At 35.0% G+C, this 22,582-nt stretch overlaps 1 protein-coding gene and 1 long non-coding RNA gene across 2 annotated transcripts in view; one reads left to right on the forward strand and one right to left on the reverse strand.

The window, feature by feature from the left end:
* The window catches only part of LOC145514874 (uncharacterized), a 142,615-nt gene that overhangs the window by 95,997 nt on the left and 24,036 nt on the right, over nt 1-22,582 (forward strand). The gene's annotated exons all lie outside the window — the stretch shown is intronic.
* The window catches only part of UNC13C (unc-13 homolog C), a 1,717,543-nt gene continuing 1,708,354 nt past the window's right edge, over nt 13,394-22,582 (reverse strand). The window contains exons 61-63 of the mRNA XM_081513848.1: nt 19,288-19,380; nt 17,636-17,795; nt 13,394-15,209 (exon numbers count right to left, since the gene is read on the reverse strand). Coding sequence (XP_081369974.1) covers nt 14,924-15,209; nt 17,636-17,795; nt 19,288-19,380 — 539 coding nt within the window. The 3' untranslated portion in view covers nt 13,394-14,923. The remainder of the gene's footprint in view (nt 15,210-17,635; nt 17,796-19,287; nt 19,381-22,582) is intronic.

A 22,582-nucleotide genomic window follows, 5' to 3' on the forward strand; every position in this document is an offset into this window, starting at 1 on the left:
GCGCTTGGTAATCATCATTTTACTCTCTTTTTTTAATGCTTGACTTATTCAAGATTTCATGTATAGTGGTATCATACAGTATTGGTTTTTCTATGTCTGAATTACCTCATTTAGCATAATTTCCTCAAGGTCCATCCATGGCAGAAATTCCTTCTCATGGTTGAATGATATTTCATTGTATATGTGCATATCGCAACTTATCCAGTAATCCTGTGAGAAACAGGTAAGTTGTTTCCATATCTCAGCTGTTGTGAATAATGTTTACACATGGAAATGTATATATATTTTTGGTATCCTCTTTTTGTTTCCTTTGGGCATATACCCAGAAGTGGGGTTGCTGAATCATATGGTAGTTCTATTAATTTTTTAAGGAAACTTCATATTGTTTTCCATGAGGCTGCACAAATTTACATTCCCACCAACAGTACACAAGGTTTTCTATTTCTCTACATTCTTGTCAACACTTGTTAACTCTTGTTGTCTTGACAAAACTCATTTCACTGGTATGACATTGTACCTCATTGTGGTTTTGATTTGCATTTTCCTGATTATTAGTGATATTGAACACCTTTTTATGTAATTGCTGGGCATTTGGATGTCTCATTTGAAAAATGTATACTTAGTTTCTCTGTCATTTTTCTTATTTACAATATTGTATTAGTTTCAGGTATACAGCATAGTGATTCAATATTTTTATAGCTTACACCCCATTTAAAGTTATTAGATAATAGCTGTATTTCCCTGTACTGTACAATATATTCTTGATACTTATTTAGTTTATGCATAGTGTTTTATGTCTCATAATCCCATACCTCTATCCCCCCATAATTGGTAACCATTTGTTTGATCACTATATCTGTGAATCTGTTTCTGTTTTGTTACATGTATTTGTTTAATATTTTAGATTCTGCATAGAAGTGATCACATGCAGTATTTGCTTTCCTCAGTTTGACTAATTTCACTAAGCATACTACCCTCTAGGTCCAACCATATTGTTGCGTATGGCAGAATTTCATTTCTTTAATGGCTGAGTAGTATTCCAGGGTGTGTGTGTGTGTGTGTGTGTGTGTGTGTGTGTGTACGTGTGCAAGCATCATACCACATTTTCATCCATTCATTTGTTGATGGGCACTTACTTTGCTCTTATGTCTTCAGTTCAGTTCAGTTGCTCAGTTGTGTCTGAAGCTTTGTGACCCCATGGACTGCAGCACACCAGGACTCCCTGTCCTTCACCAACTCCTGGAGTTTACTCAAACTCATGTCCATTGAGTTGGTGATGTCATCCAACCATCTCATCCTCTGTCATCCCCTCTCCTCCCACCTTCTATCTTTCCCAGCATCAGGGTCTTTTCTATGTCTTGGCTCTTATAAATAATGTTGCTGTGAATATTGGGGTGCTTGTATCTTTTAGTAGTTTTGTCTGGGTATTTAACCAGAAGTGGAATTACTGGATCATATGGTATAATAGTTTTATTTTTAGCTTTTTGAGGAACCTCCATAGTGTTTCCCACAGTAGCTAAGACCAATTTACAATCCTGCCAACAATATACTGTTCTTTACATCCTTGCCAACATTTGTTATTTGTAGACTTTTCAATGATAGCCATTTTGATGGGTGTGAGTGGACATCTCATTGTGGTTTTAATTTGCATTTCTCTGATGATTAGCAATATTAAGCATCATTTCATTGTACCCATTGGTTACCTGTATGTCCTATATGTCTATTCAGGACTTCTGCCCATTTTTAATCTTTTTTTTTTTTGATACTGAATTATATGATCTGTTTATATATTTTGAACATTAACCTCTTATCAAATACATGGTTTGCAAATATTTTCTCCCATTCAGCAGGTTGTTTTTCCATTTTGTTGATTATTTCTTTTGCAATGGAGAAGTTTTTTGTTCCATGTAGCCCCATTTGTTGATTTTTACTTTTTGTGTTTTGTACTCTTGGTGTTATATCCAAAATATCATCACTGAGACCAGTATTAAGGAGCTGCTTCCCTATATTTTCACATAGGACTTTTAAAGTATCATGTCTTATGTTTAAGACTTTGATCCATTTCAAGTTAATTTAGGGAAGTAGTGTAAGCTAGATTCAATTTCATTTTTTTGCATGTGTTTATCTAGTTTTTCCAGTGCCATTTGTGAAGAGACTATCCTCTTCCCATTGAGTATTCTTGGCTTCATTTTCAGATATTAATTGTCCGTATATGTGGGGTTTTTATTCTAAGCTCTCTATTCTGGTCCACTGATCTATGTGTCTATATTTATAGCAGTCCCATACTGTTTTAATTACTTTAGCTTTGTAGTATAGTTTGAAATCAGTAACTGTGTTGCCTCTAGTTTTGTACTTCTTTCTTACGGTTTCTTTGGCTAAACCCAAAGCTGGCAGATGGAATTAATTAATGTTCATGGTGGAAATTAATAGAGGACAGAAAAACAATAAAAATGATCAACAAAACTGAGTTTGAAAAACAGTTTTTCAAAAAAATAAATAAAATTGACAAACCAGTAGCTAGATTAAGAAACAAATAGAAGACTCAAATAAATAAAATCAGAAATGAAAGATAATATGATTAATGATAAGAAATATATTGGATCATCAGAGACTACAGTGAAAAATTATATGCCAACAAATTAGATTATCTGGAAGAAATGGAAAAACTTCTAGAAACATACAACCTGCCCAGACTGAATCAGGAGGCAATAATAAACTGAATACACTGATAATGAATAAAAAGATTTAATGAATAATCAAAAAAACTTCCAACACAAACTAACACTAGGATCAAATAGCTTCACTGGTGAAATCTAACAAAATTTTAAAGAACAGTTAATGCCAATCCTTCTGACACTCTTTCAAAAAATTGAAGAGAAGATAACATGAAGACACTTCCAAACTCACTTTATGAGACTAGTATTACCTTAATACAACAGTAAGATAAGGAGACTACAAGAAAACTTACACTAATATCCCTGATGAATGAAGATGCAAAAATTTTCAACAAAATATTAGCAAGCTGAGGTCAGGAACACATTAAAAGGATTATATACCATGACCAAATGGGATTTATCCCTAGGGTACAGAAATGATTCAGTGTATTTAAAACTCTACCCTTGTGCTGAATGTTAATGTAGTCTATTTCACACATTTGGACCTATGTGACAGCTTCTTTGGGATATAAAACTTATGAGTGGAACTTGTGAGTGTGGTCTTACTGCTTTGTCAATTAGCTGTTCATGTTTACACCCTCACTGGCATTTTTGGAAAGTGAATTTCTCAGTAGATTTTCCAGTTAAAAAAAAAAGCACTTTAGAGTTTATTTGAGGTTCTATACATACTTTGGTCAGTTTTGGCATTTTTATAGTTTTCCATGCTTTTATCTGCCTCATCTGGTTTTTAGAGCAGTTTTTATTCATTATTCCATTTATTATTATATTTCTGTTGGGCTCATAGCTCTTCTTTTCTGTATTTTATGCACTAGTATCTTTTCTCCTATTTTTCTTCACTAGTCTTGCCACAGGTTTATCTATCTTATAAATCTTTTCACAGGCCCAGGTTTTGATTTTGCTAAACTTGAATATGGACTTTTTTATGAGGAATATCTAGGTCTCTGATTTTTTTTTTTTCTTAACCTTAATTTTATAACTTTCTTCTTAGTTTCTTTGGCCTATTTTCTACTTGTCTTACAACTTCTTGAGTTGGATACTTCACTTATATTTTTAGAAACTTCTTATTTTTGAAATAAATATATTTAAGGCTATAGATTTACTTCCATGTATTGCTCTCATATACAAATTCTGACATGTAGTGTTATCACCGTTCAGCTTCAAATATTTCTTCCTTCTTTCCTTTATTTCTTCCATAGGGCAAAGATGATTTGGTAAGATGCTAATTTTCAAACACACATAACTTTTAGCTTTTACTTTTTAAATAATTCATATTTTTATTGCTTTTGTCAGAGAATATATTCAGTGTGTTAGTGATCATTTGGAATGTTTTGAATTTTCCTTTATAGGCTGGTAGTTATTTTTCTGTGCTGTTTGCTCAAAAGCAGTTCATATTACTCATATTACTTGTATGTATGATATAGAATTCTCTTATTTATATGTGTTTAATATCTTGGATTTACTAATTGTATTGTTGAGATCATTAATGTCAATGACTATTTTGGAGGAATTTATAAATTTCTGAGATGGGCATAACATTAAATTCTCCAAGTATATTTTCTCATTTCACTTTTCTTAATGATCTAGTTTATAGGCTGTTGCTTAAACATATTTTAATATAGTCTGTATTGTTAAATGAATATTTGTTTATAATAGTTATATCATTACTCCTCTTTTTTTCCCCTTCAACTTAAAATTGGAATCAAACAATCCTGGTTTAGATCTTGGTTTCCTTAATAGCTGCATGACGTTAGGAAATTTACTTAAGCATTCCAAGCCATAATTTTCTTGTCAAGAAAGCCATAATCTTTCTTACAAAAGTTATTATAGTACCAACCTCATAATGGTACTGTGAATATTAAATAAGTTGATGCATTTAAAGTATTTAGAATAGTGACTGGCATATTCTAGCTCTCAGTTAGTGGTAGTAATTAGTTATTAAGCATTGAGACCAATAAAACACAAAGGTCAACTGACTAAAAGAACTAACCACTCAAGGCAGAAATATTGATGAGGTAAACATAAATAATTTATTAAAGAATGATTATAATAACAGCTATGAAGTAAAAACAGCTTGATCTTGAAAATATTCATATTTTAAATAATAGAGTTAACTTCTCTAAAAAAAAAAAAAATGGGAGACTGCAAAAGGCCAGGAAACTGAAAAGTAGAACAAAACAAAAAAATCCAAATCCCCCAGAAATAAGTGTGTTAAATTTCTTGACTGGTAATTGTGAGTTAAAAGTTATTTTGTGCATGTATGATAATAGTGACTATAAATGACTATTTTGTTGTTCAGTTGCTAAGTCATGTTCAATTTTTGTGACCTCATGGACTGCAGCATGCTAGGCTTCCCTGTCCTTCACTATCTCCCTGAGTTTGCTCAAACTCATGTCCATTGAGTTGGTGATGCCATCCAACCATCTCATCCTCGGTTGTCCCCTTCTCCTCCTGCCTTCAACCTTTCCCAGCATCAGGGTCTTTCCCAGAGAGCTGGCTCTTTGTATCAGGTGGCCAAAGTATTAGAGCTTCAGCTTCAGCATCAGTCTTCCCAATGAATATTCAGGGTTGATTTCCTTTAGAATTGACTGGTTTGGTCTGCTTGTAGTCCATGGGACTCTAAAGTCTTTTTCAGAACCACAATTCTAAAGCATCAATTCTTTGGTGCTCAGCCTTCTTTATGGCCCAATTCTCACATCTGTTCATGACTGTTGGAAAGACCATAGCATTGACTGTACAGACCTTTGTCAGCAAAGTGATGTCTCTGCTTTTTAATACACTGCCTAGGTTTGTTATAGCTTTTCTTCTAAGAAGCAAGTGTCTTTTAATTTTGTGGCTTCAGTCACCATCCACAGTGATTTTGGAGCCCAAGAATATAAAATCTGTCACTGTTTCCACTTTTTCCGCATCTATTTGCCATCAAATGATGGGATCAGATGCCATGATCTTAGTCTTTTGAATGTTGCGTATTTAAGCCAGCTTTCAAACTCTCTTCTTTCATCCTCATCAAGAGGCTCTTTAGTTCCTCTTCACTTTCTGCCATTAGAGTGGTATCATCTGCATCTCTGAGGTTGTTGATATTTCTCCCAGCAATCTTGATTATTATGAAAAAGCTATAAGTCATTTGCACAATTTTAAATGGAGTATCTTTCTTACAAATTATTTCAGAAGAAAACTTCAGTAAAACATAGTCAATGCCCCCCAATATGTTGAAGAATGGAGAGATGGAGCCCCAGGACAGAGTTTTCGGTACTAAAGAGCCACTATTACCAACTCTTATTTGTTGCTGCACCACTGGGAAACATCTAGTTGTCAGAAGGTTTTCTCTGAACTCTCAAAGAGAAGCAACACTGGATGGACACGATCTCTTTAAGCTGTAAATTTTTATCCTTGGGCATTTAGAAGGGAGAGGAACAAAGGAGAGGATCATCATGAATATGTTTACACCTATTTTCACAGTATTTTCATAGTGCTGGGCCAGTTCAGTTCAGTTCAGTTGCTCAGTTGTGTCTGACTCTTTGCGACCCCATGGACTGCAGCACGCCAGGCTTCCCTGTCCACGGGATTCTCCAGGCAAGAATACTGGAGGGGGTTGCCATTTCCTCCTCCAGGGGATCTTCCTGACTCAGGGATCAAACCTGAGTCTCCTGTGTCTCCTGCATTGCAGGTGGATTCTTTACACACTGAGCCATCAGGGAAGCCATGGATGCAATGTCTTCTTAGATCTTCTTAATGACATGAATGAGGGATTGTTCAAAATATCGTGTTAATTCTTGAATTAACTTTTTCACATTTTTTTCTAGTCTGAGAGATGTTTTGCCTTTTTTAAAAAAAAAATTCTATTGAGAGAAAACATCTCTAAATATATTTATTGTCACTGGTGTTTCTCTTTCGTGAATTGCTTAGTGATAATTTCCTGCATTTTTCTATCAGATTTTTAAGTAATTTTTAAAAATTTGTGCCATAATGTAGTTGAGTTGATTAAGCTTGTAAAAATATATTTTATTTGACTTCACCTAACTTTGTTCCTTTAGTCATTAAAAAGTTTTAAATTTTAGTTATGTGCAAATTTATCTCTTCTTTTAATGCTTGAAAGTTTGTTTTAAAAATTGTTCCTAATTTCTCTGTGGTGAAGTTACTATTTCTCTTCTAAAATATTAGTTTGACTATTAATTACTAGGTGTGCAATTCATCTGGATTTCATTTTTAGTTTGGCATTGAGATCTAGTTTAATCTATTTCTTTACAGATATAGAATGTGTACATTTATTAAATATATATTAATGTATATATTTTTAAAAGTCTACACTATGCAACATGATACCAAATTCTCAGATATTCATAGATCTGTTTCTAGGGAATCTATTCTATTTATTTGTCTATTTATCTACTTTTATGTAGAAACATACATTATTTACTACAGCATTATAACATCATGAAACCTGTTAGAAGTGCACAGCTGGGTGGGTACTTGATCATTCTTCAAAATTGCCTTGACTATTCTTTTACTTTCATATGAATTTTTGAATTAGTTTGTAGTCAATTAGCAACATATTTTGGTTTTTTAAAATTAAAATGTAATGAAACTCACTGATAGATTAATTTGGAAGCAATACCATCTTTATAATATCGAGCCTTGTCTTTCATAAAGAAACCTATGTTTTCTTTTGTTTTCTGTTGTCACCTATGCCCTTTAACAGAGTTTGAATTTTCTTACACAAGTCTTATACATGGTTAGATTTCTTTCTAAGAAATCTAAGTACCTTAAACTTTCTGTTGCTGCTGTGAAGGGAACGTTTTTCTTCTTTCTTAATACATTTTATAATTGGCTATGAATGTGTCCATATATTTATGCGAGCATAAACAGGTAAGAATGTATATGAATTTTGCCAAGTGATTTAAATTCTCCAAGGTTTAGTTTCCTCATATATAAAATTGAGATTAAAACCATGTTCATGGGATATGATTCATTAAATCAAATTAGCTAGGTATATATAAAAATAAAAGATGATTAGAATTTTTCAATGATTTTAATCTCCCTTTTCTCTTATGGTATATTTACAAGAGAGAATTCCTAACCATCTAACGTTGTTCAGTTGCTAACTAGTGTCCAGTTCTTTGCAACTCTGTGAACTGCAGCACGCCAGGCTGCTCTGTCCATCACTGTCTGCCTGAGTTTGCTCAAGCTCATGTCCATTGAGTTAGTGATGCCATCCAAGCATCTCATTCTCTGTCGTCCTCTTTTCCTTTTGCCTGCCTTTTCCCCCAGCATCAGGGTCTTTTCCAATGAGTCAGCTCTTCACATCAGGTGGCCAAAGTATTGAAGCTTCGGCATCAGTCCTTCCAATGAATATTCAGGGCTATTTCCTTTAGGACTGACTGGTTTGATCTCCACCTAATATCATTGCTTTAAAAAAAATGTGAGAATTAACTGGCTAATTTAGATACCACTTTTGGGATAAAATCTTTCTTGCCTGGAGAATTCCATGGACAGAAGAGCCTGGTGGACTATAGTCCATGGGGTCACAAAGAGTCAGACACGACTGAGTGATAAACACTAACTTTATATTTAATGGTGAAAGTCTGAATGGTTTCTCCCTGAGACTGAGAACAAGTCAAGCCTATTACTCTTCTTCAACTCTAGCTGTAATACTGTATGCTATGAGAACAGGTTAAAAGAGGAAGCTAACATATTAACAAATGGATAAAACTAATGTAAAAAATAAAAATTGTGCCTCTTCCTTATATATTGTGGTGTGAATACATTATAGAGGGATTTCAGTTATTATAAATAGTTGAGACCACTGAAGTTGAATTCTTTCTAGGGTCATTAGTGCTGCAAGTTTGTATTGTATATGATATGATTAAATCTGCATAAACACTTCCTCTTTGTTCTCAAAAAAAAAAGAAAACAAGTTGTACTAGAAGCTATAGCCAGTGCATTAAAGAAAGAAAAGCAATAATATACACGCAAATGGAAAGAAACAAAAATGCCTCTCTGACATGATTGTCAATGTGGAAACTCCCAAGGAACCTACCAAAAAGATCCTGCATATAAGAAGGAAGATTAGTGAGGTTATGGGTACTGTGCTAATATACAAGAATCAATTTCTATACAAAAATGAAGAATTGAAACTTGAATTTTATTCTCAAGTTCCTGTGTACACTCATACATGCACACACAGAAGAAATACTTGTTAGGATCTTTTTGCCGAAAACTAACATTGATGAGAGAAATCAATGAAGATCTAAATAAATGGAGACAAGTATTGTATTCATAAGATTGATGACAGTTCACAGTTAAGATCTCAGCTGTCTCCAAAATATTTGTGGGTTCAATAAAATCCCAATCAAAATTCCAGTAGTGTTTTAATTTTTTAAAGAATGCAAAATTACTAGAACAGCTGACAATAATTAAAACAAAAAAGAACATGGAAAACTCACAGTTTGAGTTCAAGACAATACAAGGCTACAGTAATTAAAACAGTGTCAAATTGGTGAAGAGGTAGGAATTTCTCTAGGGAAGGAAATAGAGATTTTGAAAATAGACCCACACACATTTGGTTAATTGATTTATGACAAAGATACAAAGATAATTCACAGGAAAATATATAGTATTTTCAATAAATGGTGTCATGTGGTATTGGAACAATTTTATTTCCCTATGCAAATTAATTAGTAAATTAAAAATAATCAGATAAACCTCGACCTAAACCTCACATACTATAATTAAACTAAATAACTAATTTTAAAATGGGTCATGGATCATAGAACAAACAGTAAAATCTAAAAATATAAAACTTCTTTGATGAAACATGGGAGAAGATGTTTGTGACTGAGGCAAAGAATTTTTAAACAGCAAAGCCATGATCCATAAAAGAAAAAATATAAATGATTTTTTCAAAATTTAATACTTTTGTTCTCTGAGAGACACTGTTATGAGAATGAAAGGAGTAGCCACAGATTAGGGTGAAATAGTTGCGAGTCTCATACCTGACAAATATCCAGTACACAAAGATGTCTCCAAATTCAACAATAATAAAACAAAATGCCAGTTGAATAAATGGACAGAAGGTTTACAGACACTTCCCCAAAGATGATATATGTATGAGAAATAAACAAATGTACTTTGTTTATACTCAACAGCATTGATCATCAACAGACTGCAAACTAAAATAGAAAACAAAAAAACAAAACCCTGACAATATCAAGTGCTTCAGGGATTTGGAGCAATTGGAACTCTTACCCATTGCTGCTGGGAATATAAAATGATACAATTTTTGACACTTTTTCATAAAGTTAGCTGTATAATATGACCCATAAATTCCATTAGTATGTATTCATTTAAGAGAAATAAACACTTAGTCATATAAAATCCTGTACAGAAATGTTTATAACAGCTTTGTTCATAATCATCCAAAAACAGAAAACAACCCAGATGTGTTTGAACTGGTGAATGAACAGATACTCTTGTAGGTCTATGTAATTGGGTACTACTCAGCAGTGAAAACAGTTGCTAGATGTCATAACATAGATAACTCAAATGAATAATGCCTTATGAAAGAAATTAGGCTCAGAAGGATAGCTACTATGATTCCATTTCTGTGACATTCTGAAGAACATAAAACCAGGGGGACTGAAGTGCTGTCAGGAGTTAAATGTAGAGAGAGTTTGTTTAAAAAGTAGTTGGATAATGAAATTTTGGAGGATGATGGAGCTGTCCTGTATACTGCTGGCTGTACTTGATACACGATTCTATGAAATGTCAAAACAGGAATGCATACCAACTGAGTTCAGTTCATCACCAACTCCTGGAGCTTGCTCAAACTCATGTTCATGGAGTTAGTGATGCCATCCAACCATCTTATCCTCTGTTGTCCTCATTTCCTCCGCCTTCAGTCATTCCCAGCATCCCATCAGGGTCTAAAGAGTTAGTTCTTCGCATCAGGTGGCCAAAGTATTGGAGCTTCAGCATTAGTCCTTAATGAATATTCAGGGTTGATTTCCTTTAGGATTGACGGGTTTGATCTCCTTGCAGTCTAAGGGACTCTCAAGAGACTTCTCCAACATCACAGTTTAAAAGCATCAATTCTTCGGCCCTCAGCTTTCTTTTGGCTTCCCTGATTGCTCAGTTGGTAAAGAATCCACCTGCAATGCAGGAGACCAAGGGTTGAGTTGGGAAGATCCCCTGGAGAAGGGATAGGCTTCCTGCACCACTATACTTGGGTTTCCCTTGTGGCTCAGCTGGTAAAGAATCTGCCTGCAATGTGGGAGAGCTGGGTTCAATCCCTGGGTTTGGAAGATCCCCTGGAGAGGGGAAAGGCTACCCACTCCAGTATCCTGGCCTAGAGAATTCCATGGACTATACAGCTCATGGGGTCACAAAGAGTCAGACATGACTGAGCGACTTTCACTTTCAGCTTTCTTTATGGTCCAACTCTCACATCCATACCTGACTACTGGAAAAACCATAGCTTTGACTAGATGGACCTTTACCTGCAAAGTAATGTCTCTGCTTTTTAATATGCTGTCTAGGTTTGTCATAGCTTTTCTTCCAGGGAACACACATCTATTAATTTCATGGCTGCAGTCACCATCTGCAGTGATTTTGGAGCCCAAGAAAGTAAACTCTGTCACTGTTTCCATTGTTTCCCCATTTACCATGAAGTGATGGGACCGGATGCCATGATCTTAGTTTTCTGAATGTTCAGTTTTAAGCCAACTTTTTCACTCTCCTCTTTCACTTTCATCAATAGACTCTTTAGTTCCTCTTTGCTTTTGGCCATAAGAGTGGTGTCATCTGCATGTCTGAGGTTATTGATATTTCTCCCAGCAATCTTGATCCCAGCTTGTGCTTCATCCAGCCCGGCATTTTGCATGATGTACTCTGCATATAAGTTTAATAAGCAGGGTGACAATATACATCCTTGATGTACTCCTTTCCCAATTTGGAACCAGTCTGTTGTTCCATGTCCGGTTCTATTTGTTGCTTCTTGACATAGTAATTTTAGTGTATGCAGATTAAAATATATGTGATTTGTTAAAAAGATAAATAAGTACTACTATTTCTACATTTGCTTATAAGAAATCTTTCATCGCAAGATGAACCATTATTTACTATTTAAAAGGGGGGAAAAGCACTCATTAATCTATAGGATGACAATGACTATAAAATGCATCTTGATTTCAAAGTTGTTATGTGAAAAATATTTATTTTAAAACAAGTATCATATGATATTCACAGATTGGAGCTTAGTCTCCATCAAGTCATGTACCCTAGACTTTTATTGTGAAAAACAAATACCAGATGCCTGAACAAGAGAGATCACCCATTTGTGGAGGGCTGGGACTGAGGGAGCAAGGAACCAGCTGTTTCAAACAAGGAACTGGAGTGCTTTTAAACACAGCAAGTGCCAGGAAAGGCAGTCGCTTCCCTCTGCATCCCCATATTCTGCCAAGTGGTAACAGGGGAATCAGACTTCTATCCAGGGTTATTCTCTGAGTCCTGCATAAATATGATTACGTTTCATTGAGTATGAGATTGAAGCTACTATATTAGTCCTTAAAAATGCTTAGTGTAGCCATATCTTTATATAAGAGAAATTAAAAGGAGAAAATCAATCTCATTTCAAATATTTTTTAAAAGACCGAATGCAAAACATTAAACTAGGATTGTCATTTATAAATGTGCCTCCTTTAAGGGAAATGCAATATATAAATTATCCTAGAAATAGATGAATTAGAGCAGGCTGTTATGAGGACATCTGATTGCTTACCTTAAATAATAATTCATGAAAACCTCTTTAAATAATAAATGTTTCAGTGTGGTTTTAAACACCTACTTTTAGCAAAATTTGATTTTCATGTGTTTCTTTGAGAACTTCTACTGTAAGTTTCACCTGTAGATGAAAAGTCAAGCTTTGTCTTTATGTATTTTACCTAAAATAAAAAAATTGTTTCACACTTTAATGGAGCCTATGGTTGGTGGAGGTTGCTGTGAACTTTAGAGTGATGACTAATTTGGTTATGTAAACACAACAGGCTTTGTGCCAGAGACAACAAATACTTATATCTTGGGAGAAACAACAAAGACTGTAGAATTTATAACTATCTCAAAATTAGTACTGGTACTTTATGATATTAATAAATAGACACAACTCACACCATCACCATTAGTGTTTGATATATATTGTACACACACACAAAGATAGAATGAATAGATCCAATTAAACAAATACCGGAAATATACTTAGGTCATAATTTTTTATGTGATCAATGCACACCAAAACTGCTATTTATTCAGTGGTGTTGTGCTTTATGACATTAATGTATTCCTCAAGTCAGTGTTCTGTAAAATTGTTTTAAATCTTGAATGAATCCTTCAATAAAATAATGAAACCTTTCGTATGTACAGTTTTATTTAATGGTGTTGCTTGTCTATATTTAAATGTTGAATTTTTTCATTAGCTTAACAATATTCAGAGACATGCAGACAAGTAGATATATCAGTTTTTTCCTATTTTCAGGCTCATTATTTTGTAATATGCAACTTTTTCCAGGAACAGAATTGGAATTTTTTTTCTCCAATTCTAATGAGATACTAGAACCAAACATTGTGAAGAGTGTTCTATCCAGTAAAAAGAATCTGGATTTCTTATTCCTAAATAATGAAGTGATGTTGCATATATGAAATAAAAAGGCAGAAGATACAATGAAGTATTACATGTGCTTAATATATATTCATTTATTAATGCATATGTCAGAGGATTGCATTGTAGCATTTGAAGACGTTATTAACAAAGCACTTGCCTATCAATTTAACATAAATTAGTGGATCTTGCTGTCAGTGGTTTCACACCCAGTAACAGCATGGTTCTGGGAGTCATGATACTTTTCACTTGTTCTTAACATATTGGACCAGCTTGTTCACAAAGCAGTCATTGTTAACAGGGTCTTTTTTCTGAATGTATATGTTGCCCACTAACAGTTATGACCACAAGTTACAATTACAAACTACTGTTCTACAGCCAACTATTTAGGTACAGACTCTAAAAAGTCAAACCATAAAAATAGAGAAAGTGCAAATGTTTATAAACTATTTCATATTCAAAATCCAACCTAGTTATATTTTTATCTACTGAGCTGTAATAAGTTGTTTTCCTATTGCATTGTATGCATCTTGGGCTTATAAATAACATAAATTACAAAATTGTAAGCAATTTGTTCAGACTTCATTTTACATTTTTCACTAAGTAGCTGAAGACATGACTTTTTTCTCCAGTGCAATATATAATAATGCTGCATTCAGTACAAATTGTTGAATATTTCTGAAAAGGAAACATTTAACTGATTATAGCACTCAGTAAAGAAGGAGTTAGTCATAACTGTCAGAAGGAAAACACTAACAGTATAGTACTTATCATAGGTAATTTTAAGAAACAATCCTTCCATCGTACTTCTAAACCAATAGTCCTATGACTTTCTAAAGAATGAAATTTGGTAAAGCCAAGACATAATGCTAGATGGCAAACGCTTCAACCTATTATTTTTTTTTTTACAAATGTGATGTGACCTTGGCAGTTTTAAGGAACAAATTTTTGTTGATATATCAAACATGTTAACAAACTATTTAGCATTGCTTTGTATAAGTTTGCTTTAAGAGCATTTCTTCACAGTGATATTTCAGAAAGGTTGGAAACTGGTCAGCATAAAATATTTCCCACCTTTTCTATTTTATTTTTTATGCAAAAATCATCACAATATATCTGCAACTATAAAATTACAAATGCTTTCTAGAAGTAACTGCATTTCTAGTCATGGTAGAAAAGGGTATTTGTAAGACATCTATTATGAGGTAAGTCTAAATAAAACAGAATTTGAGTAACAAATGCTTTCACATCTACTGGACATATAAACCAATGTAACAAGGATAACTAATGGACAAACTCAAAAGACTGTGTTTTAGTATGTTTAATGGATGAGAAATTGGTAATGCAATAAACATTTTAAAAGATACTCTGGATATTTCACTTAACATCATGATTTTGGCACTTCATGGAACATTTATTTCTCAAAGACCAGAATTGGTATAAAAGTTGCGCAGGTTTCCCACATACCTTGTAGACATTGTACTTGAGCACTGGCAAACACTGAAATGTAGTGAAATAAACATTCCCCTGTATTTGCACATGCATGCAGTAGTCAAACAGTTTGTGAGCTCTCAGAGATGCTATCTTGGGGTATGGTATTGTTTCAAGCACTCTCTTCAGTAGATCTTGTTTCAGATTTAAGTCTTACAAATTCTTTAGCCACATCATCACTGGTCCTCTGAGAGAGGATTCTAAGGATAGTCAAACCAGTTTCATCCATAGAGACATTTTTCAAAAGGGGATACCATGCCCCGTGGCTCCCCTTTTCGGCTATATTCTGGAGCTGAATTACTGTCATTCCGATAATTCGATCTTCTCTGGCAAAGCAGTAATCTTTAACCGAAAGGTGAAGTTCATAGGCCCCTGGGCGGTTTTCTTTACTCAGAGTGCTGTGTGGATTAAAAACAGGGATTTTGAGCATTTTCAAATAGGGATCAATATGGTTCTAATAGACTGTGGAAAATTTTATACATTGTTTAGAATGTTGTATTGGCAAATAAAGTATCATTGCATTTTAACTCTGCAAATATTCTTTAAATTTTCCTTAGATTGTATTTACATTGCTATTACTCAGCAATCTAACTTAAAAACTCCTTCTTTTCCTAAGTAGAAATAGGAAATCAATCTAAAAATGCTTGACTGCCCCCTGATGTTAAGGATATTACTAGAAACTGGAATTAAAATATTATGTTGTTATTAATCATTGGGGGCAAGGTCTCCCCAGTGATACAGGGGTAGGAGGGGTTATTAAGGGTCATGGAAACTAGGCTGGGGGCGGGGTACCTTTTGGAAGAGTCTCTGTGCCATTGTTTCACATCCATTATTGTCAATTCCTTTCTCTACCTCAGACTCCTGGAAAAGCTATTATATGTAGGAGTCTTTTGTCAGGGAAATACACTGTTCAGACTATCAAGCACTATTCACAAGATGCTAAATTGGGTACAAATCTCCAGAGTAAATCAGTTCCAGCAGTGCCTGGTGCTTCAATGCCAGTTCTTTCGTATGGCAACTGTTAGGCCTGTCAAGATTGGGGCTGAGGCTGGCCTCTTCTAATAATGACCCAAGACAGCCTGTCAGCGCGGAACTGAACCTAATGAAGAAGGCTGTGCGGTGAAATGCTGAGGATAATCCCCCCGTCCCTTATTTTAATTCCTCCTCAGATAGTCCTGACTTTCTAATGAATGCACTTCTATTCCTCAGTGGTACAAGCTTCCAGATTCCTTCCTTTTCTAAGTGACTTTTTTTCTGATCAAATATCTTGCCAAGTCAGACTTTTGTTTCCAGGAGACATGGACAACTAAGCTGTGTACTTATTTTAGAGACAGTCTGAAATGACATTCAGGAAAATGGAATCCTGGGGGGTAAAGAATAGAATGACAAAATATGACAGGCTCTGGGACTTCTTGTGAATTAAAATGAGTCAAAATGCTGCCTTTTCCCCAGAATCGTGGTCTCAGTAGCTCATCGCATTGTATCTGAATTTTGCATTATTCAGGTATTCCTAGAACCTTTTGGAAGACTTTTTAATTGGATCAAACTTTTTGGGTAATTTGGAGGAGTACATAGGTGGACTCTTGTGAGCTGGTTTGTTAGCAAGCATTATTAGAACCCTTTTAATAGCTGTAGTAGGATAGTTAAGTTTTAATGAGCGGTAAGAGTTAATTATTCAGAAAACAGATGCTGGAAGGTCTCTGGGAAACCAAGAATGTGAAATAACAAAGAACGAAAGCAGTAAGGGAAGCTTGGTAAGTGTGCATGTGTGCGTGCAGCATGCGTGTGTATGAAAGTCCCTAGGGCTTTGTCTTATGTTCCCTACCCCTCGGCTTCCTATCTGTCCCTAGGTCAGCTCATCTAGATTTGTAGAATTAATTACATCTATACACCGATAATTCTCAATTTATATCTAACCATATATTTGATAGGTCCTCTTAGATGTACAATACCCATCTCCAGATGAATAGATTTAAAAGAAAATCTTTGCTTCTCATGGCCTGCCCCTACTCTCCATCTCAGCAAGTAAATATCTCCCAACTGCTTATGCCCAAAACTAGGAGTCATCCTTGGTTTCATTCAGTGCCAGACAACTTCCATTTGCTCCACCTGGATCAACTCTGCATTCTTCTCCTTGTACTTTGCACGAAGACGCTGACCTGTAAGAACTGCACCCACTGAGTTTCTCTGTGCTCTGGCTTCCAGCTGGGTTTAGCCAAAAGAGAGCATCAATGGAAAGTCAGAGATAATGATGCAAGTGAGGGAAGACTTTATTTCTTCGGCTTCTTGCCTGTGAGGCTCCTCAAGTAAGCTGTTTGTCTCCACAGAAGGTCAGTTTCCTAGTAATACTAGTGAGTGACGACATATGAAGTTTTCATAGTCCTAATTTTAGTAAGCGCTCTTCTCCTTTAGGTGCAGTGGTGTAATAACCTGGTTACAACTAGCCCCATTATTTTTTCAGGCTCCTATTTAAAAGTCAGAGAGGCTCCCCTGAACACCTCATCTTAGCAGCCAACAGACCACCCTATCATGCTGTTTTAATGCTATGCTTAGTATTCACTATCATATGACAGCTTTTTATTTGTTTATGATTTTGTTTATCAAATTTTCTTAATATCTGGAGTGTGACTTCCATGAGAGCAAAGCCCTCCTATTACAGTTTTCTTCATTTGCCTTGGATCAGTGATGAACAGGAACCCTTAAACCTATAGGTTTTACTCTCCTTAGCACAGCCCAGTGCCATTCCTACTCTGTGAGTCCCTCATAAGTGTAACTGTACAATGCCTATTGCCTGGTTGAAAAATGGAGCTGGGTTATAACTTACAACTGAAATGTCTCATTATACTTTGGTGACCATGTGTTGCTTTTTGTTTTTGTGCCTTGTTTTCTCTTCTTGTCTCCGAGGTTGGGTCCCAGCATACAGACTTCCACAAAGGGGCGGAACATTGCCGTGGTCTGCCAGTTTAAGTCATTAATAGCAATCACTAAAAAACAGAAGGAAAAGGAAAGGGATATAAAGTGTTAGCAAACCCATGTGCGGAATCCTAGGCTTTCTCTTTGATCTTTAAAGAGGATATTTATTTTTTAAAATGATGTATGAAGCTGTAACTTGTGTTTAATAACACCCTAACCCCACTGACTAGGACTAGGAAAAACAATTTTCTCTCTGGACCGCATGCTTGATAGGGCTTTCAGCTCTAAGCCATGTGGCATTGGGATGGTAAAAAGCTGTAATTAAAATGACAATTGTTACTACTGAAAAGTTATGATTCTTGTTTAGGTGAAAACATGTTGCTTTTCATATTAAACTTATGATATGTTCATGAAATATTTAGAAAATATACAGAAAATAGATTAAAAGAAAAATCTATAATTTTATCACTCAAGAAATGACTGTTAATATTTTGGTGTGATGCTTTCAATTTTTATATATAGAATGGGATCATAATGTATTGCAGTCTTAAAAATAGTTTCATTTTTTTAAGTCCATCATGGATAGCATTGTAATTCATTATATATTTTCCAACTGCAAATATTTAATTATGTGTAGATTTCATTCAATATTCAACAAATCACTTATTGCATATTATGGCAGTTTCCTAATTTCAGGCATCATAAATAATACTTAAGTGAACATTCTTATACATACATCTTTACTCATTCTTTGATGATGTGGATAGTATCCTTAAGGAGGTGTCTTATAATTAAACTTGCTAATTCAGGAGGTTCATAAAACTTCTAGCATTTGGTATACGTCAGCAAAATATTTTTGAAAAATGTTTAACAACACTGGCATATATAGTCATGCCCACTTATCTGTATGTTTACTAATACCATATATAATCTATTATATACTATAACAGTGTTAGTTTAGGTAGTGAAACTTTGAAATATGTTAGAAGGCCATGGTTTTGATTAAAATAGATACTACTTAAAGTGAGTGTCCATGATAATATAAAAATAGAACATGGTTCTATTGAGCCAAGTATAAATCATTAAATTACATCTTCAAAATGACCCCTGAATTCAGATTTCATTTTTATAATATAAAGCCAATTGATTCAACCACCCATTTAAAAAAAATCAAACCAGTTGTTGGAAATCACATAGAAAAAGTAGGTAGATTATGTGGATAGTAAGAATGTACTGAGTTAACATCTAAAATGTCATTGGTAAGTTGGAGGCGACCACAGCCTCAACCATAGAGAACACAGTCATACAATTCTGAAATATAATCATCAATGTATTTAAACCATTTAGACTTTTCAAGTAATATAGGTTAAATATCTATGCTATTAATTTGTTTTGTTTTAAATCAAAAGTTTTGGATTCATGAAGGTATTCTAAGCATGCCCTAAAATAATTTAATATAGATTTTTAAAAACAGGGTTTCCAGAAAAAACATTTTGCATATAATTATTTTTTGAGAGGTTAAAGTCTTATAGGCTGTTTGATCTACCTGAACCCAAAATATACCTTTTACAGTGACTTTATGCTCTCCAGTTCCTGGAGTGGCGGTGATGTCCACATGAACAGATATCTGACCCACTGAATCTTTGGAGGGGCGACCTGCAAATCAGCAAAAGTTTACTGGCTTGACCTTTCAGACCACTTAGTAAGGGACATTGACATTCTGTGCATCGGGGACTTTAAAGTGTGATCGTGGAAACAAATGGTTCTTTTTGTTAACAGCACATAATAGATACTGATACATGTTCACTAAGTTAAATTTGCTATGCAGGTTTGAGTCTTGGGTTTAATCATATTTAGCCCATTTAGCTAAACTTTCACACAGTCCTCAGATACCATAAGGCATCCTGTTACTATTACTGTTGTTAAAAAGAAAAAAAAAAAACAACTTGAAGTTGCCTTACCCTAGGCACTTAATAAAGCTCTCCTCGTCACTTACGTATGAAGATGTATGACTGCCCTTCATTCCTTTCTGAAGTGCTCTTCTTGAGTGTGCCACACCAGAGCATCAAGGATACAGAGATGGCTCTACAGAGCACCTGCCCTCATGAGGCCCACACTCGGGACCAGGGGAGAGCAATACACACACACACTACTGCACATCGTGTGATATATTCTAAACAGGTACATTTATAATTTGATGATATAAAAAGGAATAATCAATTCCACCCTGATAAAAGTTAGTCAAGGGTTAAGAATGTTGTATTGAAAAGTGCCTGTGATTTGGGCACTTGAAATTCAAATCATAGTTATGCCACATCTGGTTCCGTGATCGGAATTTGTGATGTTCTCAAGTCTTGGTTTTCTTATTTGTAAAATAGGGAAAACTGCATCAACCTCATATACACACATACACACACCTATTAACATATCATCTATAAACATATACATTTTTTTCTCAAATAGAAACACATACTCTGATTATCCTTTACCTTACCTTTGTCTTTTTACCTAAAAATGTATTAAGATTATTCCATTTCCACATATACAAAGCTACGCCCCACTCTTTAGTATAGTCTGGACTATCACAGCATTAACTGCAAAGTCAAGGTTTCCTGAACACTTGCTTAAAAAACAAATCATTAATCTGCTTACAAATAATGAAAACATTAAAATATTTAAAATAATATTTAGCCCTTATTCCATTATATGGACATACCATTATTTATCTAAACACACTTTGGTTGTTTCTAGTCTTTGCTCTTATGAACTATAATGAATAATTACTTTCCATGTTTACAAGTTTATCTATAGTATAATTTCTAGAAATGGTATTTGTCAAAGGTAGGTGGAACCTCATTTTGCCCCATAGAGATTTTAACCATTTGCAATATATATGAGATTAATAAGAATCTTATTTTCATGAAATGGCTAGTGACTAAGCTGAAAAGAGGAGATTCTAAGAGACTTCCAATTTCTAACTTGAGAAAAAAATCACTGCATTGCAGCCAGAACCTCTTAACAGGATCTGCTGAGAAAATCTGGTTCGCCACAAGCACCACTCTCACCCCCACCCTGCCCCAACCATTTGTTAATAAAAGCATTGAAAGACAGAAAGGGATCACTTCGGGCATTAGCCAAGGAGCTGCTCATTGCTCTGAGAAGTGTTTCCTTTTCCTGAAGTGAAGAAAATTCCAAGAGAAGTACTCCTAAAGTACTTGCTGGAAGTGCCAGCTAGATGAGTATTTCATTTTTTAATTGGCTGCCTACTTAGCAGACAGTGTGACCTAAGCGTGGTCAAGTGGGGGACAGCCAGCCACAGTGTGTGCCGGGATGTCCCTCTCTGCTTAAAGTCACAGTTGCTGAGAAATATTGGAGATGGCTCCTGAATAGGCTTGAAGTGCCAGCATTCAAGGACAAGAGAGGGAAAATGTGACCACAGGCTCTGGTTTTATCAGGGATTGTCACCGACATGGTGAAGAGGCAAGCATCTGAAAGGAATGTGTATGCCCATACACCCAGGAGGGGTGCAGCAGGAAAAAGAGGCCAGGTCTTGAGTCTTGGAAGAGTTCATCAATGCCCTGGGGAACTATTTGAAAATACGTTTCACACCAGCCAGTTCTACCAAGCTTGTACTTCCCCTAAGAGAAGGATCTGGAAAAGTTCTACTACTAACTGAGTAGACAGTGACCCTTAGATAGATAATGACTACTAATGGTCACCATTGCAGTTTTTTTTTTTTTTTTTAACTTATTTTTAGTTGAAGGATAATTGCCTTAAAATACTGTGTTGGTTTAAATAAAGATTCATCTGTCTCTTTTCTCTCTTTCTCTCTTCCTCAATATCATGGAAATTGCCTCCAGGAGAAAGAGGAACGGTGCATATCAGAGAAGCCACAGCCTCCTCCTCCTACTGCTAGAGTCACTATTTCCCCCTGTTTGTAGAGAGAGAAAGAGAGCTTTTAATCCAATAACTAATTAAAACTTAAATGTGGGCAGAACAAGGTCTTAAAAACCTGAATAACCTTCTAACAGTGCAAGTAACTAACATGGTGTGTACCCAGATGTTGATATCAGTAAGGGAGGTGTCTATGCAGTAGAAAGTAGGACTCATAAGAGGGACTGATAATACTTTTTGGGAAAATAAAATAGTTTGACATCATCCCTAAAATGGTGACATCCTTATGATATGAAGAATAGAACATAGCTTGCCATTATTTAAGTCTCCTTTTGTGTATTCCAATTATGCTTTACATTTTTCTTCATGTGAATCTTGAACAGTTAAAAAGCTTATTCCTAGTTATTACATCTCATTCTATTTTAAATGGGACCCCTTTATTGGATAACAGGAAGGCTAGTGATTTTTGTATATATTTTTTATTCAACCAACTGAATTTTTAATGAAATATTTTCATTACTCGTTTTGAGTTTTGTAAGTATACACATGTATTATTTTCAATGAATTACACTTCTCCTTTCCAGTTTTTATACCTCTTTACTATTTGCCTTGGCTAATTTTATTGGCTTATATTTCTAATACTACATGCCGTGACAGTGTTAAAAGTGGATATGCTTGTTGTCCTTCATTTGGCTCTCCAGATTCATTTTTCACCCTTCTTCACTCTGCCCTCTGCCCCTAGATGGACAAGTCAGTGGTCTCTATGCTCTATAGATGATGAGAAGTCCTGGAAAGATATGGGAAAGAGGGAGTAGACTCGAGTCAGATATTTATTTCTTTAGTTTCCTTCCTATGGTGTCACCATTTTGCTGGAAGAATCCTGCAACCAAAAAGCTAACACTGGCCTCACCAACCCTCAGCAGGTGACAGTCTCATTCCTGGTTCTAGGAGCTTTTTCCTCCCT

This window comes from Giraffa tippelskirchi, chromosome 7 (genome assembly GCF_054371585.1).
Source record: "Giraffa tippelskirchi isolate mGirTip1 chromosome 7, T2T-mGirTip1v1.2.pri, whole genome shotgun sequence".
In the NCBI taxonomy this organism is placed as follows: Eukaryota; Metazoa; Chordata; class Mammalia; order Artiodactyla; family Giraffidae; genus Giraffa; species Giraffa tippelskirchi.